Below are 26,676 nucleotides of genomic sequence, written 5' to 3' on the forward strand. Positions count from 1 at the left end.
GTTGCTCTCCGTGCGTTCAGTCCTCTTCTTTTAGAGAGGAACTACACATGAAGCCAGATGCAGACGACCCGCGTTCCCACCAAATAAATGTCTCCCGATCCTCCCACCCACCCCCAAAAAACAACAAAAAAAAAAAAACAAAAAAAAACCCCACGCAGGATTCTTTTACGTGTCAGTGTAGTCGATTTACAGGCTCCGCCCCCAAAAAGACACGTTCCAGGGCACCCGTGCGCAGGCTGCGCTCAGATGCTACTGCGCGTGCGCCATCGGCGAGTTGCCTGAACAGGGACGGCGCCAAGTCTGACCGATAGATACAGCAGTAAACAGTGCAGAAATATAAGATATTATTATGGTTATTATTATTATTATTATTATTATTATATTAATTATATGCAATTCATTCGAATAATAATTATATTGTTATTGCGCCGATTTTTAGGGGTCCAGCCCGCAAAACTGGATCCCTATTGTTACTGCTTTGCCTTTTTTGTTATTTTGAATCTTGGCTAAAGTCATCTGAAACACGACAACGGCAGTACGCAGGGACACGGCTCAGTCTCAGTCTCGGTTTTTTCAATATCGATCTACATTTTGGGCGGAAAGGAGCGAAGAACTCTCGTAAATTGATCAGCTTCAGGAGCGGGCCACTTTGTGACATCACCATCCGACGCGTATACAAGCCTATAAGCTTCATCCCTCAGAGCTCATTCGCCTCCAGCCACTTGCGAGGGCGACGTCGAGACAGACAGCTTGAGCCCGGGGCTGTGTTGAAAGGAAACGCTGAAAACTGTAACTGGTGCTGCATTTTACAAAACCCTCGAAACTATAATCCTTCAAAGAAAAGGATTTTGCACCGCGGGAGAACGATTCGAGGGACCAACCTTTTCTGTAATACGTAGCTAAAACGATTAAACTGGACCCTGTGTGTTGCTGCCTGCACATTTTTCTCCTGGGCTTTTTTAGGGCTGAAAGTATCTGAAACATGGCAACTGCAGTACGAGCAGACATGGTTGAGGGGGTCGTTAGAACCGGGACGTTTCAGACGTCTTGTTCGAGTTTGATCAATATTGATCTACAATTTGAGCAGAAATGAAGGAAAAAACGGTTGTAATTTTACCAGTAGTAGAAGAGTGTTGGCGCGATTTGATTAGTTTCAGGAGAGGGCCACATTGTGACATCATTGTCCAAAGTTCTCTTAAGTCCAAGCTTCGTCTCTAGGCGGTCGCTCACATCCAGCCACTTGTGGACTGCATAGTGTTCACAGACAACCCACAGCCGACGCTGCATTTAATGGACGCTCACTTTAAACAAACACTTTAATGGAAAACTGTAACTCCTTCTGCGTTTTACAAAAACCTTAAAAACTATAATCAGTCACAGAAGGCATTCTCGCACCGCAGGAAACCTTTGGAGGAACCGTCCTATTCTTTTGTGTCCGCACTGCGTATTCCAGGAACGATCGTAATTGTTAAAACACCATTCTTGAGGGACATTTAAACTGAAAGACACAAGAGACGTAAGTATTCAGTTATGTATTCAGTGACGTTAGCGCACTGATTTGTCCAGACCTAAATCCACGGTGATTTTTTTGAAGAAGATACTTTATTTGAAGTAAACATGGCCTTATTTATACACAATTCATTTCCAAAAACATTAAATCTACTTTAAATATAAACGTCCCTCCGCCCGACCTCGCAGTGGACATGGCAGAATTGATCAGGACAGGTTTTCCTCAGTGCGAACCAACCGAGTCATGTTGCTAGTCAGTAAAGGAGTGGACACAACATCCATCCTTAGAGGTTATTCACACCCGTGTTAAAGAAAAAAACAAACAAATCTTAGAAAACCTTGAAAAATGTTATGAAACAATGAGTGAAAAAAAAACATGTAGCGTTTAATGTGAACTAGGAATATTGTAACTCGTGCTGCATTTCACAGAACCTGGAAAACTGTAATACGTACCTACTAGACTAAACTTCACCCTGTGTATTGCTGCCTGCAGCTATATTTATTATTATTATTATTATTATAATTATTATTATTATTATTATCCATGACCAACACCCGCAGAATGACTGAAGTTAACGAGTTAAAAATAGGAAATACTAATCTGCATCTGAACAAGACGGTGGATGAGCAACGTTAACAAGATTGCTTGGTCTTTGGACTTTTTGTGGGGTTTTTTCCCCCTTTGTTTCATGTTGTTTTGATATACTGATGTACTGATGGTGTTTATTGTATTGCTTATTGTATATTTCCAAATGTTCCCATCCATCCATCCATCCATCCATCTATCTATCCATCTATCCATCTATCCATCTATCCATCTATCCATCCATCTATCTATCTATCTATCTATCTATCTATCTATCTATCTATCCATCTATCTATCCATCTATCTATCTATCTATCTATCTATCTATCTATCTATCTATCTATCTATCTATCTATCTATCTATCTATCTAACCCCCATCCCGCTTCAGTCTTCATTGAAGGGCACTTCGAAATAATTTGGATTTTGGCAAATGTCCTTTTAATCCTTCTGAGGCTTAACGCAATAGCTATAAAGTACCACTTAGGGGCGTTGTTGTGATCAAAGGGCAGCAACAGAAACCTGGCGTGAAAGTGTCGTTTTATTCCGTTAAGTACAATGACAGTTGCCTCTGTGACCAAGCCAGATCTTACTGCCTTTGTCCGTATTGAGCTGCTTTTTGTTCATTATTATTATTATTATTATTTTTTTTTCCATCTTAGGTTCAGCTTTCTGATTCACCGCTAGCTTTATTTCATGAGTTATTGTATTTTACCAGTATTTCTGTTTTGTTTTGTTTTCTGGGTTACATATTTATATTTAATAATTTCTTTATTCTTATTGTTATATATTTAGTTGTTTATCATTAGCTTTAGTGTATGCGCCATAATCTATTGTGTACAGTCAACGGTTTTTCCACTGCCATTTTCTTCTTTTTATTTTTTACTCCATTGATTTATCATCATTCTTTACCTAATTTTGATGTGAGCTGTTGTTGACACAGCGATTTCCCTTGTGGAAGGAATAAATGATCTCTCTATTTATCCATCTATCTTGATGTTCTGATATTGATGTTCATTTATTCAAGTGCTGCAAGAAATGCATCTATTAAAATCCATGTCGACACGCTTCAGTGAAAGGTTTAAATGTCTTGTCTGATAAATTGATGTGAAATTACAAAATGGAAGCAAATGGTATGAGGGCAGTGAAAAAAATGAAGCATATAAAGACTGTTTCTGCAGGGTAGCACAGGTCCTGTGAACACACCATTTACATTGACATAAATTGTATTGAGGGGGGAAAGTGTGATTATGCAATGAGAGGAAAAAACACATTTCATCATCAGTGTTTGGGGGATAGGTGTGAAATGGGGGGCAGGGGATGTACAGTTTGATTTGTGTACAGGTTTTTCTTTAGAAAAGTAGTTGCTAAAGTGTGCGGTCTTGTGGAGTGAGCCAGTAGTCCAGTGGATCCCTTTCCACTTGCGGACTATCGTTTATACTCTTCTGCTTTTGATTATCTATCCTATGTCTACATACAGTATATGATATACATATATATGTAAATATATATGTCTATCTCTCTCTCTCTCTTTCTCTCTATGTATGTATGTATGTATGTATGTATACACACATACACACACATACATACATACATACATACATACATACATACATACATACAGTATATATAGACAAAGACAATTCAAAGGGTTTTACATAAGCCATGAAATACATTTTTTTAAACAAAGAAGAATACGACCACAGAACAGATAAAGTTATTTAAAACACACACACACACACACACACACACACACACACAATGAGATTAGACAAAAAGCTATTCAAGATTCAAGATTCAAGATTTTTTATTTGTCACATACATATACATACTTTCATACATATACTGCAGTGATATACTATTACATTCTCCGCTCGGATGCTAATATCTCAAGATTCAAGATTCAAGATTTCTATTCGTCACTTACAAAGAGATACTTTCATACATATATGCAGTGAAATGATAACACACAATACGTCCTAGGGAAAAAAAATATTTCTAATAGACCAACTAACTGACTCCTAAAACGTAAGACAGTAAGTGGAATACTTATAGAATACAAATAAAAATATATAGAATCAAATAAAATACAATAAAAATAAAATGAAATAAAATGGAATAGATCGAGGGAATATGCTTATGTATATGGAATAGGCAATTATGTACATACAGATATGTGAATTAAAGTGGCATGTGAATTAAAGTGGCATGTGCATTAAAGTGGCATGTGAATTAAAGTGGCATGTGCATTAAAGTGGCATGTGCATTAAAGTGGCATGTGCATTAAAGTGGCATGTGCATTAAAGTGGCATGTGAATTAAAGTGGCATGTGCATTAAAGTGGCATGTGAATTAAAGTGGCATGTGAATTAAAGTGGCATGTGCATTAAAGTGGCATGTGAATTAAAGTGGCATGTGCATTAAAGTGGCATGTGAATTAAAGTGGCATGTGAATTAAAGTGGCATGTGCATTAAAGTGGCATGTGCATTAAAGTGGCATGTGCATTAAAGTGGCATGTGAATTAAAGTGGCATGTGCATTAAAGTGGCATGTGAATTAAAGTGGCATGTGCATTAAAGTGGCATGTGCATTAAAGTGGCATGTGCATTAAAGTGGCATGTGCATTAAAGTGGCATGTGAATTAAAGTGGCATGTGAATTAAAGTGGCATGTGCATTAAAGTGGCATGTGAATTAAAGTGGCATGTGAATTAAAGTGAGGATGTGCTTGGGATCATACAGCCCAGTATACAGCACTACGGCATCACGTCTTGCTTTCTTCTTATATTTCTATTCTTCCGCCAACAATACAACCCTGACGTGGGCTGGTTTCACGAGTCCGGCGAACCCTTCTCCACAACCAGCACCAGCCCCTCCCCGTGGCGCGGTGACGCTGGGAGCTTCGACGACGCCGAAACGCCAACGCGTTCCGGGACGCACTCGGAAGTCGGCGGTTTTCCGCGTCGGTCGTCCGCGCGTCCGGCCCGGAATCGTTCCGCTGGACCCGCTCGGCAACACGCGGGCGCCCGCTTGTTTCGGTTCCGCGTTCCGACGTCGAGCCGGCGCACGGCGCACGGCGCACGGCCTCGCTCGCCGTTTCCGTACGAGGCGTCTGAGAAGGTGCCTGAACAAAACGCTCCAAGCCAGTCGCGTCAGGGTTGAGGGAGTGTCTTGCCTGTCGCTCTTCGAACGTCGGCGTTGTCCTCGCGTCCTCTCTCTTTGTTAACTGTAACTGTTCGCCTTTTTATTTGACTCTTTTAATTTTTTTACGCAAGCTGGTCTTACTCCTGGAGATGGAGTGTCGTGTGCTGTCCATCCAGAGTCACGTTGTCAGGGGCTATGTTGGCAACAAATCGGCAACTTTCCCGTTGCAGGTGAGAAAGTGCGCCGTCCCGCTCGTCCGTTCTCGAACTTTCTCCGTATGCGCTCCTCACGTCTCCTTGTGTTGAATTCTTATTACAGTTGTTTTAACCCACTCTGACAAACGACATATGAGGTATCTGTTATCTTTTGGGGTGAAATAAAAAAATATATATTTTAATTGCGCCGGATAAATAGGTTTCCGGTGCATAGGATCAAACTTTGTATTTTCGGTTTATTTATTTTAATTTTGTTTTGGTTCCTTATTAGACTTTTTAATGCTAACTGCCTTTAAAAAAGAGCGCCAACAAATTCATGTATATGAAAATGTACTTGGTCAAATAAACAGATTAATCTTATTTATGTTATTGTTAACAGGCAGTGTTATTATATTGTTATGCCTCTAGTGACCATCTATCTTACAAAAAACAACAAAAAATGTCAAATATTGTGAGGCTCAGCATGCCTATAGAGTAAATAATACAATAATCATATACTCCTATACTGTCTAAATATCATTATTGTTTTTTTCCTAGGTGCTCGGCTTTGAAGTGGACTCCATCAACTCTGTGCAATTCTCCAATCACACAGGTTTGCCCCTCCGTTATTCTCTCTGAAACATCAGCATGATTTTTATTATTTATTATTAAGCACTCCTCTACTGCTTTGGTAAACCACTGAAGCGTTACAGTACACTCTGCGAGGCGTGATTTCACCAAAACTGTTAATGTGGTGGTAATAACCCCCCAAAAATAACTGACTAAGTCATCGCAACACTCCGTGAAGAAGGAAATCATTTCTTAAAAGATGCGATATGCAGCTTGTGGTCTCTCATACTCCTTCCAAAACCTATCCCTTTGCACAGGCCTGCCCTAGCTGGCTTGTTCCCACCCACTGTCCCACTTTTCACAAAGGGAAGAATTCCCCCTTTCTCCCCTGAAACTTTTGGGTTTTTGCGTTGCCCGGACTACAAACTGTCAATACGTATTCAATGTGACTACATTTGCAAATAAATGTGTGGGTCACTACTGTTTTTTCCTTCCTAAACTGGCAACATGTCAAATTCAAGAATGTTACCCTTACAGGCAGTCCTATTCCTCTAGTTGATGCTTAAATGGAAGAGTCGGCCTGTGATAAAAGTCCATGGTGGATTTATTTAATGTTTTGAGAAGGAATATGAGTCACATGATGCACTTATTATAACACACAGAAGTTTGTCCTGGTCCAGTGTGCTTTGAACTTTGCTCTGTAGAACCAGAGTGGGGGGTGGAGGGGGTGGGGATAAGGACCCTACTGTATGCGTCCTTTATCTCGGTGGTGGCGGGCGGGCGGGGGGGGGGGGGGCACCAAACCAACAGCTTCGAAACTTCTCCTGCGTGTTAGCACGATTACCAGGGTCAGCAACTCTCACAATTGGTCTTTGTCAGTTACATTTTGTCTGTAACATCACTGAGGAAGTCGGTTGATTCGGTTTCGATATGACTCCGCGGGACAACATGGTCTTCATCGCCTAGAACACAGCCCAGCAAGCTCTCGTGGCGTTCAAAAACTGGCAGCCGCTCTCGCAGAAAACCCCTTGACACGGTATCAAAGAAGTGCGGGAAGAGGAAGACAGCTGAGAAGGTGTGGTGGCTTTGTCGTGGACCAGAGAGCAAGGACAACATGGTAGCCTGTGCCAACCGGAACTGCCATCTAAGTTGTGTGGGGCTACAGCGTGTACCTGCCAAAGACGACGGTTGGATCTGTTCTCCTCGTTCCACCCACTCCCAAGCAACTGCCTAGCAATGCCCTTTCTAGTTGTAACTGGTGTTTTTCTTGATATAATGTAATGATGTACCATTTATTATATATATAGATTATTCACATTTTTCATATTATACTGTGCATATATATATATATATATATATATATATATATATATATATATATATATATATATATATATATGACTTGTGGCCTTATGTGCCCAGATAGTCTGAGAGCAAGAAGTGTGAATTACTGTTCTACTTTTGTCCAAGTGTCGCTTTAAAAAAAAAAAATAAAATAAACAGCTTCTGAAAGATGGTATGACCTGCAAGGTTTTAGTGTGAGTGTGTTAGTGTATTCTAGATTAACCATTCAACCTTAACCTGTGTTCACAACATTTATTTTCCATATTGTATTTGGCTATCAAAGTGTTCATGACAAAGAAACAGCCAAGAACACATTTATGAAAAATGTCCATACTTTATTGACAGGGTCAAATGCAGCTCTAAAATGCATAACAGAAGGACTTGTATGTGTGGCCCAGATGTGGGGATGGTGACCAGTCTGGGGCTCCGTCCTCTCATGCAGGTTGACCATCAATGACAAAAGGTTTTTAAAGATTAACCCATTTATTCTATCCTCCCTGGGTGTCTGGTTTAACGTTTGTGTGGCTAATCCAAAACAACACATGGATATTATGTTAACGTGAGCTACTAGAAAACCAGCCCATTTTGTAACATTACTTAAACAAATCTCTTACCCTTATGAAAATTCAGAGAGGAAACCAACATGAATGCAGCTATCTTAGCAAAAGTGACGTTTTTGCGTCTCACCGCTGCAATCCAGGCCATCCGACGCCTCTCTGTTATGTCCTCTACCTAGTGTCTATAGCCTTGTTTCCAGGTGGGAAACCTTAAAAATATTGCCTCATGGTCAACTTTTTATACCCTTTCCATCGTGGCACTTATTATTTTGGCTTTTCACACAGCGCGAGCCTATAATTTCCAAATTAAAGGATGCAAACGCAAAGACAATGTCTCTGTTGACAAAATACCTACACAATGGCCATTATACCCAAAATGTACTTCAAGTACCGCACTTTTGACGTCACGTTAATAACCAAACATAAACCGGAAAGTTGACCAGGGAAAATGGAAAGTGGAAGAGCTTGTGTTTTTCCAGTACGTTTTGTTCTTGTATTTTTTTCGTATTCAGTGTGACTCAGGCTTTAGTTTCATGGACAGAGCAAAACAGGCCTGAGAATTTTTTCTTTCCCTTGCTCCCCCCAAATCCTCTCTGGCTCGTTCTCCTCTCTCCCCCCACTTGGGCCGAGGCCAAAGAGGCCTCACTAGAGACTTGAATGAGGCGCGGCTGTGGCCCAGTTGTCACTTCCCCTTCTTATTCTCACTCCATTCACTGTTAACCTGAAATAAACCCTGTTGGCTCAATGGAACCACAGATGGCTGGGTAAGGCAGGGACGAACACACACACACACACACACGTGCACATAAACATATATACTCGGTTGACTTTATTCTCCAAAGTGCACCGAGTTCCCGCTGAACCCAAATCTGACCCTTTCTTAGTGAATGTGTCCCCTGTGGTGAAGACTTAAGTGGAAGCGGGTGGGAAAGCGGCAGGAGGTTGAAGTGCTCGGAGGAGGCTTGTGTCGCGGCTTCACTGACGGATGCATTCCAAACCACCCTTTGTTTTTGTTTTACTTTCATTATGTGATTCACTCCGGATTGTGAAGTGTAGCCGAGCTCTACTTTGTAGGTTTCAGCAAAATGTGTTGAGTGTGCTTTAGTCCAAATGATCAACTGTCACAAGTCACACTGGGACATGTTCCAAACAAGTTCAAGTGACGTCAGCGAGTTTACGGAGGCTGTAGTAAGTTTTGTGGCTACGCTAGCGGATGAAATCGTTCCCACGGTGAAAGTTCGGATATTTCCAACCCAGAAACCATGGGTTGATAAATCCATCCGCTGCGCTCTGAATGCGCGCACGGCCGCTTACAACGACGGTCTTGTATCTGGTAACATGGACAACTACAAAGCGGCGTCGTACAATCTGCGGAGGGCGGTGAGGGACGCTAAACGGACGTACAGAGACACCGTGGAGCTGCAGATGGAGCGGGGGGACACAAGACGCCTGTGGGAGGGGCTGCGAACAATAACAAACTACAAGAGCAGCTCCTCCCCAGCCACGAGTGTGGACGCCTCCCTGGCCAACCAACTGAACTCCTTTTATGCGCGGTTCGAGTCTGGCAGCAGCACCGCTAGCTCGCCGGCTAATTGGAGTTACACCGCTGGGGATGAGCGCGCACTCTCAGTGTCCGTGCACGAGGTCAGGAGGGCTTTGATGCGGGTGAACACCAGGAAAGCTGCGGGCCCAGATGGCATATCTGGGCGAGTACTGAAGACCTGTGCTAACCAGCTAGCTCTGGTGTTCACCACAATATTCAACATCTCCCTGGCTGAATCAGTGGTCCCATCCTGTTTCAAGAGGTCCACCGTCGTTCCTGTCCCGAAGATCGCCTCTCCAACCTGCCTGAATGACTACAGGCAAGCACCTCCGCAGTCACGCAGCGAGAACAGAGAGACTGAGACCGAGTTTTTTCCCGCACGCCATTAGAACTGTCAACGCTGACCTCACCAGGGGTCCTAACTGAGCCATGCACTAGGCTCCACTACCTACTGTACTGTATGTAGCGTACTGTACCGCATACTGTATCACTGTTCAGGGTTGTTCGTGATGCCGTATTGCTGCGCCGTACTGTTGTATACTGTGCTGTATTATCCCAAACACTACCTCACACTATTCACATTCACATGCCACTTTAATTCACATGCCACTTTAAATGCACATATCTGTATATACATAGGCATATTCCTTCTACCTATTCCATTTTATTTCAATTTATTTTTATTGTATTTTATTCTATATATTTTTTATCTTATTCTATAAGTATTCCACTTACTGTATTACGTTTTAGGAGTCAGTTAGTCGGTCTATTAGAAAGGAATTTTCTACTTTTTATTTTATTTTATTTTTTTATTTTTTCCTAGGACATATTGTGTGCTATCACCGAGTGCGTTGCATTACATTTCACTGCATATATGTATGGAAGTATGTATATGTATGTGACAAATAAAAATCTTGAATCCTTGAATCTTGAATCCTTGAATCCTTGAAGTTACAACATGTATTCTGTGTAATATCCAAACCTGTTTCACCACATGCCTCATTTCACCCTTTAATCAGAATATTTTCACATACATTTCTTTGCCTTGTGGCGAAAAAAACCCCACATTCCTCAGATCTTTTGGCTCCTGCATTCCAACTTTAATGCTGGGACACGTCTCTCGATTTGATATTGAGCATCATTTTGACAAATATGTTATATATGTCATATGTTGTGTTTTTCAATATATTCTTTGTTCAGTGTTAGAATATCTCAATTCTAATGTATGTATGTATGTATGTATGTATGCATGTATGTATACTACAGTATATACAGTAGATGTATCTGTGGTGTGGGGATGGTGTGGTTTGAACAGCCACACCTGCCCTGGAGCTTGGTAATTGGGGCCCAGGATCAGAGTGGCTGCATACCTGTTGTTCGTTGGTTGGTCTAACGAGCAACAGGTAAAACCACACCATCCCCACACACTCTCAGGTGAGGAGCCCTTGTCACAACACATCTCCATCTGCTCCTGGGCTTATTCCAACTGGCCCACTCTCTACAATAAACTGGTGTCTATGATTTCGAAGTTTGAAATCGCAAGCAACAATCAACGTTCATTTAGATCAATTTTGGATTTTGAATTGGAATCGTGACACCCGTGTGTGTGTGTGTGTGTGTGTGTGTGTGTGTGTGTGTGTGTGTGTGTGTGTGTGTGTGTGTGTGTGTGTGTGTGTGTGTGTGTGTGTGTGTGTGTGTGTGTGTGTGTGTGTGTGTGTGTGTGTGTGTTTAAATAGCTTTATGTGTTCTATGGTCGTAGCCTTCATTGTTTTTAAATATGTATTTTCTGGTTTAGGTAAAACCCTTTGAATTGTCTTTGTCTCTCTCTCTCTCTCTCTCTCTCTCTGAGAGACATATATTTAGATATGTACACTACTCACAAAAAGTTAGGGATATTCGGCTTTCGGGTGAAATTTCAGGATGAACCTAAAATGCACTATGACCTTTACAGGTGAACTTAATTTGACCTTCTCTAAACTTTTGAATGCAACCAACTGTTCAGTGTTTCAGTACTTTTTGCAGAACTTGCTGTTCTCTAACAAGGAGCTGAACGGCAAAATTCACAACAGGTGTTTGATCCATGAATCCACCAATACATTTCCTGGTTCAATTAGAATTGGTATTTAAACAGTCCTCTTCATCATGCTGTTCACATTTTGACATCATGAGACCAAGATGACACCTAACAACTGATCAACAGTACCTCACCCAACAAGTAAATCACCCATCCCCACACACACACACAGAGAGCCTCTGTCATGACGTGTACATCTTCTCCTGTCTTGTTACATCTTGTCACTCTCCACAATAAACTGGTATGTTTCAACACCATCGCTTGTCTCTGTGTCGGAGGCCCCTGAAAATGCCACTTGAGTGGCGTGTGGCAAGCAGAACTGCCAAAATGTTCTGTATCTCCAATGTTATGAAGAGCTGACAAAAATATTATCCTTGAATGATACTTAATTGACCGCAGTCAGAAATGGTAAAATTTGCAAAGAAACTCCTCTGGAAATGACAAAATATCGAACTTATTAGCAATGTAACTATTGGAAAATGACTAGAGCCTCTGTGTCGATAGTACCTTCAATGATGCCATTGCGAGGCTTCAAACAGGATGTTCTCAGAGGGAAGTGGCCACTGAGCTTTGAGTGTCACAGAGTGTCATCAGCAGGTTGCAACAGAGATACAGAGAGACTGGAAGAGTCACAGAAAGGCATAGACGTGAACGTCCTTTGGCCACATCCCACACTGATGAGCGCGTCATTGTGAACAGTGCCCTGCAGAACCGGATGATGAATGCCACTCAACTCCAGGCACATTTAAGGGAGGTGAGAGGCACCCAAGTGTCACGTCAGACCATTCGAAACCATTTACATCAGCGTGGTCTACGTGCTAGACGACCTGCAAGGATACCTGACCACCCACCAGGCACAGGCATCATCGTCTTGCATGGGCCAGGGAGCATTTACGCTGGACGAGGGACCAGTGGCCTCAGTGCTGTTCTCTGATGAAAGTTGATTCACGTTGGGCAGAAATGATGGCCGCCAACGATGTTGGAGACGTCAAGGAGAGCGCTATGCATCAGCCACTGTTGTCACCAGACGAGCCTTTAGTGGTGGTGGTGTTACAGTGTGGGCAGGTGTGTCTAGTCAATACGGAACTGCCCTACACTTTCTGAATGGTACAGTGACAAGGCCATACTACCTGAATGACATCATTAATCCAGTCATTGTGCCCCTGCATGAACAACACAGGCATCATTTCATCTTCATGGACGACAATGCTCCAGCTCATCGAGGTCGCATCATTAGGGATCGGCTGCTGGAGACTGGAGTACCTCAAATGGAGTGGCCTGCACTTTCTCCAGACCTGAATCCCATAGAAAACCTATGGGATCAGCTGAGTCCCTGTGTAGAGGCTCGTAACTCTGTACCCCAGAACCTCAATGACCTGAGGGCCGCCCTTCAAGAAGAGTGGGGGGCCAGGCCTCAGCAGACAATAAGTCGACTTGTGAACAGCGTGAGACGTCGTTGTCAAGCTGTAATTGATGCTCAAGGGCACATGACAAGTTATTGAGACATTGACATTTTTTGTTGTGGTAAACCCACCGCTGTTGTTGGCTTTTGTTTCAATAAATTGTTTGAGATGAGGAAATCACCATTGCGTGCTTCTACTTAAATGCCCTACTTTCATGATATAATATCACTGTCGGGTGAACTTTTTACATTTTCCATAAATTTCACCCGAAAGTCAAATATCCCTAACTTTTTATGAGTAGTGTATTTATATATATCTGTATCATATATATAGACATAGGCTAGATACTGAAAAGCAGAAGAGTAGAAATGATGGTCCCCAAGTGGAAAAGGATCCATTGGACTTCTGGCTCACTCCACAGGACCGCACACTTTAGCAACTACTTTTCTAAAGAAAAACCTGTAATTTTATCAAACTGTACATCCCCCCCCTGTTGTGTGTGTATATACTATATAGAATATACAGTATTTGTGTAATATGTATATATTTGTATGTGTGTGTGTATGTGTACATTCTACCTTTTCTGTCTTAACCTTTGACCTCTGTATGTTCCAGGTTATGCCCACTGGAAAGGTCAAGTGCTGACGGCTGAGGAGCTGAACGTGCTGTACGAGGGCATTAAACTCAACAACGTCAATCATTACGACTACGTCCTCACAGGTGAGTGTGAAGCAGGAAATGGGGAGAAGATTTACTTTGGAGAAGGTAAGTTGGTAGCATCGCAGATGAGCTTTGGGGTATTTATAATAACCACATGCAATGGAAATAATGTCAAAATTATTCACGCATTATATAATATAATTTTTTTCTACTTACCTGAACACAAAATGTTGACAGAGCATTTCCTGCAACATCCTTTATATTGTGTTTGCAAAGTGCGGTTTGTACTGGTCATTTGTTGTATTCAGTGTGAAGTGAGCTTTAGTCTCACGGACAGAGCAAAACAGGATTTTATTCCGTTGCAATTTTACCTGAACACAAAATGTTGACTGAGCATTTCCTGTTCTTGGATTTCAGTGGTTATGGAGTGGAGATTTTTTTAAAATACTAGAACTCTTAATTCCAATTATTCATATGAAGATCAAGCAACCCTAATCATCACTCAGTCATTAAGCCTCATCATCAGTCAAACACTGAAAATTGAATCCATTATGAATCCCGATAGATGAAAAACCCCTTGATATGTTGTTTGTGGTATGGGGGTGGTGTGGTTTAAGCAGCCACACATGACTTGCATCTAGGGAATTGGGACCGGTATCAGGTGGCTGTACACCTCTTGCTTGTTAGAGCAATTAACGAGCAACAAGTAAATCACCCATCCCCACACACACACACAGAGAGCCTCTGTCATGACGTGTACATCTTCTCCTGTCTTGTTACATCTTGTCACTCTCCACAATAAACTGGTATGTTTCAACACCATCGCTTGTCTCTGTGTCGGAGGCCCCTGAAAATGCCACTTGAGTGGCGTGTGGCAAGCAGAACTGCCAAAATGTTCTGTATCTCCAATGTTATGAAGAGCTGACAAAAAAATTATCCTTGAATGATACTTAATTGACCACAGTCAGAAATGGTAAAATTTGCAAAGAAACTCCTCTGGAAATGAAAAAATATCGAACTTATTAGCAATGTAACTATTGGAAAATGACTAGAGCCTCTGTGTCAATAGTACCTTCAATGAATGGGGCACTTCATTATTGAAATGGGTGAATCTTGAATACTGCAGGCACTTGTGTTTACGCTGATCTTTGTTCCTGTGAATTTCAATTTTAAATATGGTTGCATGCGGCCAGCAATGGGATTCAAGCCCATTAAAGCCATTTAGATCCTGTGGTGCAAGCTATATAGAGACTTTCAGTCCTTGTACCATCTGTAATGCAATGCATTTTGACAAGCATTTACGTATGAAAGGTTTCATGTGAAACAGACTTTGGACAGCGTGTTAGCGGGTTTTGCCAACTCGATCATTGGTAATGGTAGCAGAATAATTTACATTTACATTTACATTTTGTCATTTAGCAGACGCTTTTATCCAAAGCGACTTACAAGGGAGAATAACATTCAAGCTACATTGCGACAGAGATTAGTGTAACAACAACATTAGTGTATCAATAAATACTGCAAGGTGGTGGTAAGTAATTGTAGGTTAGGACAGGAGGTACTCACTGAAGAGTACCTAATAATAAATCGTAAACACTGTACATGAGCATCCTAAATAGCTGTGAAACAGTGACCGACCTGCTGACTTCTGGTACCGCCTGTGGCAATCAAGTGTCCAAGAACCTTCGAAGGTGAGATAAATCTTTGCTATCAGAAACAGACTGAGATCTTCGTTAACCAAAGTTTAGTTTGCAAAATAGGTAAGAAAAACACAGTACAGCATACACTTCAAGGCAGCATAGCCATCTGTCCAAGGGAGCCAAACATTGCTTTGTGACACAAGTTTGACGTTCAACAATCTAGGAAGTTGTGAGAACCATATGTTCAGGAAATTCCGATGAACATTGTGGGCACCTGCATGTAAGCCCGTAATATCCTTTTTGTGATGTCACACAAGCTGGCACCGGCTATGAAACTAAATTCATTAAACTATGATCTATTTCTTATATCAAGCGTATAAAGTATCAATTATTACATTTCCTATCACAAGTGTCAATAATTGTATTTTAATAGGTCTTTGATTCTCTTCAGGGGAATGAGGGGTCACTCTTATCTCCCGACCCTAGTGAGTTATTATGCCACAATGTTGAGGGTCATTCTTTAAGTTAGTGATTCTACTCGTTGGCCTTTTTGAGTGTAGGGGACTTTCTTGCAGTGGGATGTGTGTCTTGGTAATTTGATACAGAGAGAATTTCCCTGAATTCCCATGTATTCCTGTCGACAGTGAAACCTCTGGATTGCTGCAGGGAGATGCTCGAGATGTTTGCCACAATGTTACTACTTTAATAAATTAACCTTTGGGTAAGAGCGCAAGTGCAGATTAACACAAATAATTCAGAAACCTGGGCAGAGAGGCGCCCAAGGAGTCTTGTCAGATTCCAGAATCTCAAAAGAAGTCACAACTTAGTATGTCACAAGTGGGTCATCAGCCGGTGACCTTTTTTTAAAACCGTTCCACAAAAACTTCCATCTCATTTGTGTATATGTATGTGACGAATAATCTCTTGAACGTGAACAAGGGCTTCAGTAACAAGATTTGGGCTAGCCAATGCCAAAACAGCTATCGCTGTCAAGTAGTTGTGTGGATCTCCACCATCAGCTATTGGCAGAAGAGCAGCCGGATTTAGAACGTTGCATCACTTCAAAGTGATATGAAGTGAAAATAGCACGATGGTAGAGCGCAGTTGCTGGAGAAAAGAGCAGTTTTGCTCTGTAGCAAGATAGAGGCTACAGGTTGTGATACTAAAACAGTGAACAACAGGATGTAATTTATCTCCATGAGGTTGCAACACACACACACACACTCTTGAGCCCCTCCCCGCCTGTACCCACCCACCCTCACACACACAGACACAATCTACTTCTGCTTTTCAATGTTACTTCACAGAGGCAGCACAAAGACGTCTGGTCCACATTGGATGTAACCTCCCTTTGACAATGGAAAAGGCGTTCACACCACCCGAACAGAAGAAAGTCCGGCAAAACCACCAGCATCACTAAGCTTCCACTAGTGCTGACAGATTATTGCAAACTATTTTAAACACACTTCTTTTAACCAATAATTCCATGGCTCTTTCCTACTCTACGCAGCACGTAGGTGGCAAAACGTCTGTCTGAGGGGCGGTTTTAGCTTCATGCATTTCTTCATCCTTCTCGATTGTCTTACGCTTGGGTTGGTCCTGGACTGCCGTTGTGCTCTCAACCTGAACACGGAGAGATCCGACAAAGCCAGACCAGAAATCCCTTCCTCATCGCCAAGATTGTCGAAGAATTTTCTATGGTGGTCGGTGAGATAAATGTTTGGTATCAGAAACAGACTGAGATTTTCGTTTACAAAAATGTATTTTGCGAAATAGGAGAGAAAAATACAATACAGCATACCCTTCAAAGCAGCATAGCCATCTTTGTCTCTGACAGACTGTCCAAGGGACTCTTTTTATAGAGAAAAGAGCCAAACATTGCTCTGTAACACAAGTTTGACATTTAACAATCTAGGAGGTTGTTAGAACATTATGTTTGGGAAATTCCGAGGAACATTGTGGACAACTGTAGTAAGCCCAGAATATATATAATATGAGCTAAATACATTTAAACTAGCTCAATTTGCTATAGCAAGCATATAATGTATCAATTGTTATTTCCTATTACAAGGATCAAATATTGTATTTTCGATCACAGAGGATGACTGCCTTTGTGAAGTCACCGGTCTATATGCAGTGCACAAACATGCGTTAATATGCCTCGGTCACTCTAGCATGTACCGATAAACAACCAAACTGCATATGTGACCCATTGCAGACTTAAGGTACATTTGGTGGCTTTTGCCTTTTTTCATGTCATTTGAAAGTGAAGAATCAGAGCTTCAAAACAAGGTATATGTGACAAATAAACCTGTTGAATCTTGAGGTGTCACTTGTGCAACTCAAGCAAATATTTTTAAAGCTTTGACTTGTTAATGACAAGGGTGTGGCAAACCGTGTTTCTGAGATAATCACCCTCAAAGTTTTCCTCACGCTTGGCTTCATTCAGCCACCTCCCGGAATGCAAATAATTTGGAGGACCAACAAGGCCACATGGCTACTTGTCACATGGCCACTTGACACCCTGCTGAATGAGGACTTGACACCCTGCTGAATGGGGCAATTTCTGCATTGTTCTTGTGTTTTGAGGGAATGTTGAACGGCGTCTTCGACACACAACATCTTTTGTTTTTAAAAAGGCTTTTATTTAAAAGTAAGAATATATATGTTTTATAAAAGTAGCATTATTTCGGAGTTTAAAAGTATGGACAACACAACAAAATGTAGAGTCTGTCGATAATATGAGTCTCTGTATACCTTGGTGTGTCATTTAATATATAAATGTGTGTATGCCAAATATCTTCAAAGTTCTTGGAGTTATTATGTGGGCTAACCCTAACCCTACCCCAGCTACACTCTGAGAGCCTGTTTGGGGCGGTTTCTTCCGACTGCCTCTTCCGACTGGTGGTTCTGGTGCTTCTCTTTCATGTGTTGATGAATCGCACTGAGGTGGTTGTTGCCAATTCTGTTAATGAAATTGAGAAAATACATCACATTTAGCAGGAAATATGTACATCAATATGTCAGCTAGAGATGTAGGCTCACAGCCTATAACAGGATGGCACCGTTGTGATAAAATGATAATTAGCCGTGAATTAAGAGAAACAAAGCTCTGCAGATTTGTACACCATTCACTGAGTACTGGGTCCACTGCCTCTTTTTTTTTGGTTGGCATTTTCTTGTTGTCTGAAGTCATTTCACTGTGTCTCCCATTGCAGAATAGCTGTCTCATGATAAACGTGTCTGTTTCCTGCCTTGTTAAGGCTGCTATAATGTAGTGTGATCTATAGATAATATCAGGATCCAGTTTCTTTGTACATGATTCCTGGTCAAGCCTGCCATTTTCTTTTCACCCCTAGCTGCATTTGTAGGTAAACTCTAGAATCTTGTCCATTGCTACTTGCCATAATCTGCATCACCAACCTAGACGGACTTCATCAGGTCATCAACTTCTTCCATTGTGACAACAACGGGCATATCGTTTCTACCTAATATCCTCGATTACGTGGTACATCAAGTTTAATGGTTAATCGCGGCCATATTGCTTATCCGATCATAAATCTTTTATTGTGCTTTTGTGAAGCTGGGCCCCTTTATATCCTGTATAGAATTTGATGTAAATTGGTCTGAAGCCTTAGCGAAAAAACTGTTTTTCAGAACATTCAAAATTGCGAAAATCTAGTTCGGCGGAGCTTAGTGGTCTGGTTGACCTTTTTGGAGAGCACATTTACCTGGATATATAGACCCATGTTTCTGTGAAAATCTAAACTACGGTGTAGGAGTTATGGCCTTTTTAAATGTTAACATTTTGACCTTTAATTATAGTGCCACCATCTGGCCGATCTGGATCATTTTTGTTTGTGAAGTATTTGCAAGAGATTATCTATGCATGTGTCAAATTTCATGTGGCCATCGTTTACCATCGCACAAAAAATTGAAGAATTCCGATTAAATCAGAATTATCTTCATTATTCATTATATGCATTGTGTGTGTGTGTCTGTGTGTGTGTGTGTGTGTGTGTGTGTGTGTGTGTGTGTGTGTGTGTGTGTGTGTGTGTGTGTGTGTGTGTCACATTATATATACTTTCCATTTACTTCCACTCCTATATGGTTGTGACGAATATACTGTATATAGCAGGGTGAAACGTCACATACAATTGGGACTCGGTATCAGTACTAAATACCTTTTTAAGGTATAGCCCATATCATACCCTATCAATATAACCCAATATTAAGTACTATAGAAACTTCTCCAGTCAGGCGATACCTGCATTCGGTCCTTTTTGAACCCAGATCTAGAAATAAAGGACTATTTGTACAGTTTCATTCCCAGCCAAGCACTGCAAGCGGGTTTTGATTTAATGCAACATGTAACTGAGACAGGATCGGATCACAATTTTCCAACTACATTTGTCTTTCAACAACAGTGAGAGATTTTCATCGTTGTAATTATTCCTCTTGTACTGGCAATTTTTTTTTAATCACTCAGCCCAAATACCTCATTGTACAGTTTTATACAGTTATTTAATAAATATTTCAATAAGTTGAACACTTTCACAATGTATTGGTGTAAAAATTATTTCGATGGGAAGGAGTTGTGGCATTTTAGGCAACTGAATGCTTAAGAAAAATAAGTATTGACTGAAGTACTCTATTTGAATCAGTATCACTATAAGGGTACTGGTATCTTATTTTTTTTAAACAATACCCAGCCCTACATACAACAATGCTTGTGTCAACTTGATCGTAATTATAATTTATAGTACCCATATCAATAACCTATACCGTACATGAAACTGCATTTGCATATTCTTTATATTTTTATATATTTGATTATTTCATTTCTCTTTAGGTTTTTTTTTTGGGGGGCAGGCGGGGTGCGATCTGGGAATGTAACATTTAATTTTTACTTCACTTTCTATTCTATTTAATTTTATTGAATGCATTTTTTCTCAGACTGTCAAGCTTTTTTCTCTCATTTTTTTAATGCTAATCATCTGTAGTTATGCACCAGTAATCACCATGACAAATTCCTTGTATGTATAAATGCACCTAGCCGAATATACTCTATATATACTCTACTATATTCTGATTTGCGCAATGCGGTTTCTGTCTCAATAACAAATAATTGATAGCTGACACCTTACAATGTCCTTTTTTTTTGCCTATACTTGCAATGTGGGTGTTGATTTGGTCGGGAATGGAAAGTCAATGCGGTATCAAAGTCAACGTTCTCCAGACCTGGGTGGTCACAGGTCAATATGGAGAATATTTATCTCCCTCTCTCCCTGGCAGGGTACAGCAGGGACGCATCCTTCTTGGAGATGGTGGCGGACATCATCCTGGAGCTGAAGAAGGCCAATCCCAGCCTGGTGTACGGTCAGTGCGGGGACAGTTTAGTCACTCCAGTGTATTCCAAACAACGTAAAATAGGTAATGCCATACATGTGGAGATTTTTATTTTTAGCTCTTTTTTTATTCTTCTTCTTTCTCCTCAGTGTGTGATCCGGTAATGGGCGACCACGGTGTAATGGTGATTCTCCATATTAATCTATTTCTCAACCACTTCACGCGACTATTTATAGCCTGAATTAGTTAAGCTTATCACATGCGGCATGTTTTAGTTAACTTTGGATTTCACACCGCTTTTTGAAAGATAAAAATAACACCAACAAGTTATCGATGGAGGCATATCATGTGTTTGTATTACATGTGCTCGGAGGACGTCTCGCACTTGTGACATTGTGATTTAACGGATAGAATGTCTTGACGCGTTTGTGTCGCGTTTCAGTACGTTCCAGAGGTCCTGTTGCCGATCTACAAGGACAAAGTGGCCCCGCTGGCCAACGTCCTCACCCCCAACCAGTTTGAGGCGGAGTGAGTGCAAAACAACAATCGCTGTCATCTGGGGTTCAAATCGCTTGAATGTAAATTACCGGTTTAGAGAGACTCAAAAGGAGCCGTCCGTCCTGAATCAATTCACCCCAATACAATACAACTTTGTTTGCATTGGTATGTGTTACCTGTACGTTTTCTGTGCACGTCACTACTCTGACTGTCTCTCTCAGGCTGCTGACAGGGAGAAAAATGAAAACGGAGAAAGAGGCTATTGAGGTGAGTAAAAGAATGATCATGTATTTACTGTGTGTATTACATACTCTATGTGAGACTCGCAAATGATTCTTTCATTACGAACCACTCCTTTCAATGAGTCGGGGGTCACCCCAAAAGAGGTGTTCATTTGTGACTCTGTGACTTCTTCTCACGAACAGAAAATGATGACTAAGGATTAAATTAATGTAAAAAAAGGTTGAAGTCATTTGGCGTAATTCATATTGAATGTGACTGATTTGCATTCTACCTAAATATATACTTTGGACAGAATATGATGATTCTTGTAAGAATTCCATGCACGACTCAGAGCCAAACCGACTCTTCTGACTGGATATACCAACCAAAAAAAAGAAAATGAGTCGAAGAATTTAACTAATCTTTTTCCTTGGTCACTCGTAAGGAGCCGGCTCTTCAAAAAGAGTCAAACTCTTCACCACTAAAAGGAAGCCAGAGGAAGGTCTCCTCCTCCACGACCCCAAACTGAACCCCAACCCCTCCCATCCCTGTGAATTACAGTCCTCAAATGGAAAACTTGGAAGTCTGAAAATTGAACAAATCTTTCGAGAGTCACTCGTAATGAGCTGAATCTTCAAAAGGAGTCAAACTCTTCATCACAATTTGCCCGAGAATAGGTGGTGGGCGAGCGGGGGGGACTACCTGTGTATGTGGTTGACAGCGTACAGTAACATGAGTTATATTAAACCCCTGCTGCTCTCCAGATAATGGACTTACTCCACCAAATGGGACCAGAGACAGTGGTTCTCACCAGCACGGACCTGCCTTCCAAGCACGGGGACCAGTTCCTAGTGGCCCTGGGGAGCAAGAAGATGGGTAAACAATATATTGGGGGATTCTGGGGGAAATATTTATATGCATGGAGACACTTTGTATAACTATATATATCATCAGCATATTTCCACACTAACCTTTTCTTTTTCTTTTTCGTTTTTCTTTTTTTTTTTTTTTTTTTTTTTTGCTGTAGTGAACCCTGATGGGACCAACTCCATCCAGAGGATCCGTATGGATATCCCCAAAGTCGATGCCGTGTTTGTCGGGACGGGCGATCTGTTCGCAGCGATGCTGCTGGCCTGGACTCACCACCACCCCAAAGACCTGAAGGTCGGCTTTGAATTCATATTCCATACGCAGTTTTGTGGAAAGAGTGCTTCGCTGTAAAGCGGTCAGATCGCCTCATCCTTTGGCCACATCAGAAGCAACATGTCAGCATCGCGAAACCGGCACACAAACGCTTTAGATATACTGCCATTTTTTAACCAATATGGAAGGTCACACCAAGCAGAAGCATCAGTGCCACAAAAGCAGCAGAAAACAGCAGAAAAAGCAGCAGTAAACTGGAACATAGATTCCCATAGAGGTCCATGCAAAAGATGTAATTAGTGAAAATATTGAATTCCCAAGCCAGGTATGCATCAAACACAGATATGAAATCGCTGATGTGTGGCCCTATGGTCGATTACTGACAAAATAATATGTTTTCTCCCACAACAAATTGAACCTCACTTATGTAAAGAAAATATTATCATTCCAGCTGGAAAACAAATATCACGCCCAGGGATATTCTTTATATTTCACTTCATACTTGGGAAGTAGTTATATAAACTTTATTGGTCTGGTATACCCTACAGCACCTGTCGGCAGCACGGAGGCGTGACAGTCTCCTTGCTGCTTGGAGTCACTACGTGTGGGCTCCAGTCAAACTGACTTGTTAAGCAATAGATTTTTATAGAAGAGAAATATGTCTATTTATTCATAAGGTATTAAGCTATTGATGTATTTTATCAAATGTACAAGAATAATATTCTTGTACATCCAATGCATATTTTTTTTTCATTTAATAATCGAACCACAAATAAGTGACACAAAAAATAATCATAAAACACTTTAATACAGAAACGGATCAATAAATGCGCATAATACATTGTGTAGATCTCCTACATCTTCCTCTGGTTAATGGGATCAACCTGCTGCCAGGTTTCCAGGCTTCACCCTCGTACCCACGGGGAAGAACCGGCACCGCCTTCCTCCTGTTAATAGCCACAATGTATTTATAGATTATTACTCAATCCAGCGATAAAACGTGAATTAACAGACTCCAGATAGGAATAAAATGAAAAGTTAAAGGCAAAGATTCACTTAATTCACCTACCCATTGAAGGTTTAAAGTCTTGAAGTGCTGTTTACGCCAGCATGTCACAGACAGAGTGAAGATGGACCCAGAAGAACTTGAAAAATCGTAAAAATGCTTTGTATTGCTGACGATGTTGCCCAGGGGCAGGGGTAGTGTTGTCGGTGCTAAAAGGGGATTTGACAACCCAGCCGAACAAGACGAACATAATGAAACGATTTGCTCATAAAGGCTTACAGTAAAAGCGACTTTAAGTCATGTCGTCGTTGAAAAGCGATGGTTGTATTGTAATAACTGATGGTAACTATAACTTGTTTTTTTGCTCCAGGCTGCCTGTGAAAAAACGGTGTCCGTCATGCATCATGTCATTAAAAGGACAATTACCTACGCCAACGGTACGGTTTGTGAGTCTCTCTGCCTACTCTTAATGTGAAGTTACTTAGGAATAACACTCTTAACTTTTGGTAGCATCTGTCCTGAACAAGCTCTGACCTGCATTAAACGGAGGCCACTTGTTGAGTCCCAATCTGAGAGTTATCCATGTTCTTATCGCTACAGATTTTTTTTGCTTTACGGTTTGTTTCTGGGTCTCGTCCTTATCCCTTCTCAATCCCTCCCATCTCTCTTAGTTTTATTTTTATTGCGCTACTTTTTCTTTCTTTCTTTGTTCCGCCTGGTCGTTTTTGTTTTTGCCATCTGGCACGTTGATAGATATTGATCTCAACAGTCAAAATCCAAAATTTTGAACCAATCGAACCATGCGTCCAGAGCCACCATCAGGCCAAAGTCATACATTGACTTTTGTCTAATCAGATTTTCCACCATTTTGATTTATCCAAAAAAACAAACTTTTGACATCTCCAAGGCCATTTGTTCAATTTCAACCAAACCAATAGATTCCTTGTACTGGCCTTGTTGTCAAGTTGTCTCAAGGTCCTAACAATATGTGTTGCCGAAAGCAGCCACATAAACAGGAAGAAGGTGTATGTTCCGAACACTTGGTCCATGACCTCCATGCAATTTGAAATAAATGTCTTAAACGATAGTCTTACTCAACTTATCTGTGTTTCTTGCATCGGGCCAATGTCGCACTTTTCACATGGTCATACCAGGTCATATCAGGCCATATCAACTCATATCAGGCCATGTCAACCCATATCAGGCCATATCAACTCATATCAGGCCATATCAACCCATATCAGGCCATATCAGGCCAAAGTTGGTGTTTTCAACCATGTGTGCAACTCACGCCTTTGGCTGGATGGTCCAATTGCTCCCTCTTTAGCTTGACACCTTTAAATTGCTATAAACAGTGATATTTATTATTATTATTATTATTTCAGAGATGGCCGGCCCCGGTAAGAGGCCTAACCCGGCCCAGCTGGAGCTCCGAATGGTCCAGAGCAAAGCGGACATCGAGGATCCTGTCATCATGGTGGAGGCCACAGTTTTATAATAAGCCTTCTCGACACCAAGGGCAATTTTTGCGTACAGCACATTGGCGGGGTCTTCCATGAGAAACTCTGGCTTTGCTGCTCAGCCAGACACACACACACACACACACACACACACACACACACACACACACACACACACATATTGCAGACACGCTTTGACTGTTGGACTGTCATCCGTCTGCCTTATAGGATGCCTGAGGGAGCACAATTGTGTTTTAATAACGGAAGTCAGCAGGATTACACTTATGTTGTCACACACACACACACACATACACACACTTATCACTGACATATCTCTACTACAACCTGTGATATGACCACTAGCCCTTGGGCTCTAGCCAAATTTGTTTTGCCGATAGTTTTATACGTCTTTACGTGTACTTTAATCCCGTTTAATACAAAAAGTAAATGATTATATATGTATAACAAATGATCTCAGTTAAAAATGCAGAATACAGAATGTATAATGCAGGAAAAAAAATAGTTGTGCCTTCACAACTAGCTTGATTTGGTCATAATCATGCGTTGCCATAGTTAACCCGCTATAGGCTTTTTAGGCTATTGCTGGCAAGGCATCATAAGCACATTATGACAGTGATATTATTGAACCCACTGGAAATAGACTATAGTTTACAGAGCATGCAAATACTGACGAATCAGCGGTTTCTAATATTTTCATAATGTGAACAGAGCAGATTCATGATAAACTAAAATGCGTTGACATTTTGTGACACAATAAGATGTCAAATTGCTTGCGTGGTAATAATGTGCTTGTAATGCAGTAATGATTCATCATTTGCTGATGCATTGCAGCATATGTGTCAGCATCCCACATCTTATGCAAAATGGGCAGCAATACTCTGCATCAGTTAGACTTTATAGTATTTTTTTCTAGAAAAAGCAGTGATTGTAATGAAATTGTAATTTTAATTGAATACACATACAGTATTTTTTATATTATTCCAAGCATATCAAATTGAGCTTGAATTATTTGCACAGAGAATATTTACTTATTATCGCGTATAATCATGTTTTAACTATTGACTATTGTCATATATGAGAGTCAATTAACAGGCAGTGCTGTGGAATGGTCTTAAAATGATTAGCCAGCGCTGGTGATGAATTTTTTGTTTTATGTCAATATAACAAATCCATTAAACCCACAATTTTAGAAAGCTTGAAGTGCAAAGCCTTGAGCTGCTGCATTGACATAGAGCTATATAAAAAGAGTATTAATAAATGATCGACTTTCTTTCTTTAAACAATGTTGTGTGTTTTTTTTCACGACTCAGGTGTAGTAGCTTGCGACACAGTGCTCTTCCCTCACCCTACGGAAGCCTAATGCATTCACTTGATGGAAAAAAAGCCCTCTTTTTCCAAATTAACAAATTCAATTTAATCCAGTTTTCAAGATCAAGATTCAAGAGGTTTATTTGTCACATACAGATACATAAGTTCATACATATATGCAGTGAAATGTCTTTGCTGTGTTGTATGCTGGGCATACAACACAGAGTATTTGTTTTCCATTTGCATCCAGGACAGAGTTAGTCTGCAAGTGGAGTTCAAGTTTTCAACCTGCAATGCAACTCTTTATTCATTCTTAAATCATCAAGAACTGCTGCAGTAACTCTGTCCTGTGGACGACCTGTAGAATGACAAGAGCACAGCTTTGGTTATAAAGAACCACCACCAACCCCCCTCTTTGCAGAACTATTTATCATGTTTTGGTCATAAACA

The 26,676-nt window shown here is 41.0% G+C and overlaps 1 protein-coding gene across 1 annotated transcript; it reads left to right on the forward strand.

The window, feature by feature from the left end:
• Positions 1–5,044: 5,044 nt before the first annotated feature.
• On the forward strand, positions 5,045–26,195 carry LOC307244428 (pyridoxal kinase-like). The gene is made up of 11 exons (XM_080019581.1): positions 5,045–5,464; positions 5,987–6,041; positions 13,535–13,639; positions 20,515–20,598; positions 20,718–20,752; positions 21,011–21,096; positions 21,288–21,333; positions 22,053–22,164; positions 22,316–22,452; positions 23,808–23,874; positions 24,823–26,195. Exons 1-11 carry the CDS (start codon positions 5,384–5,386, stop codon positions 24,933–24,935), a joined length of 921 nt encoding a protein of 306 aa, XP_079875707.1. The 5' UTR covers positions 5,045–5,383; the 3' UTR covers positions 24,936–26,195.
• Positions 26,196–26,676: the final 481 nt, after the last annotated feature.

The sequence above is a fragment of the Zeus faber genome (assembly GCF_960531495.2).
Source record: "Zeus faber genome assembly, chromosome: 18".
Lineage (NCBI taxonomy): Eukaryota > Metazoa > Chordata > Actinopteri > Zeiformes > Zeidae > Zeus > Zeus faber.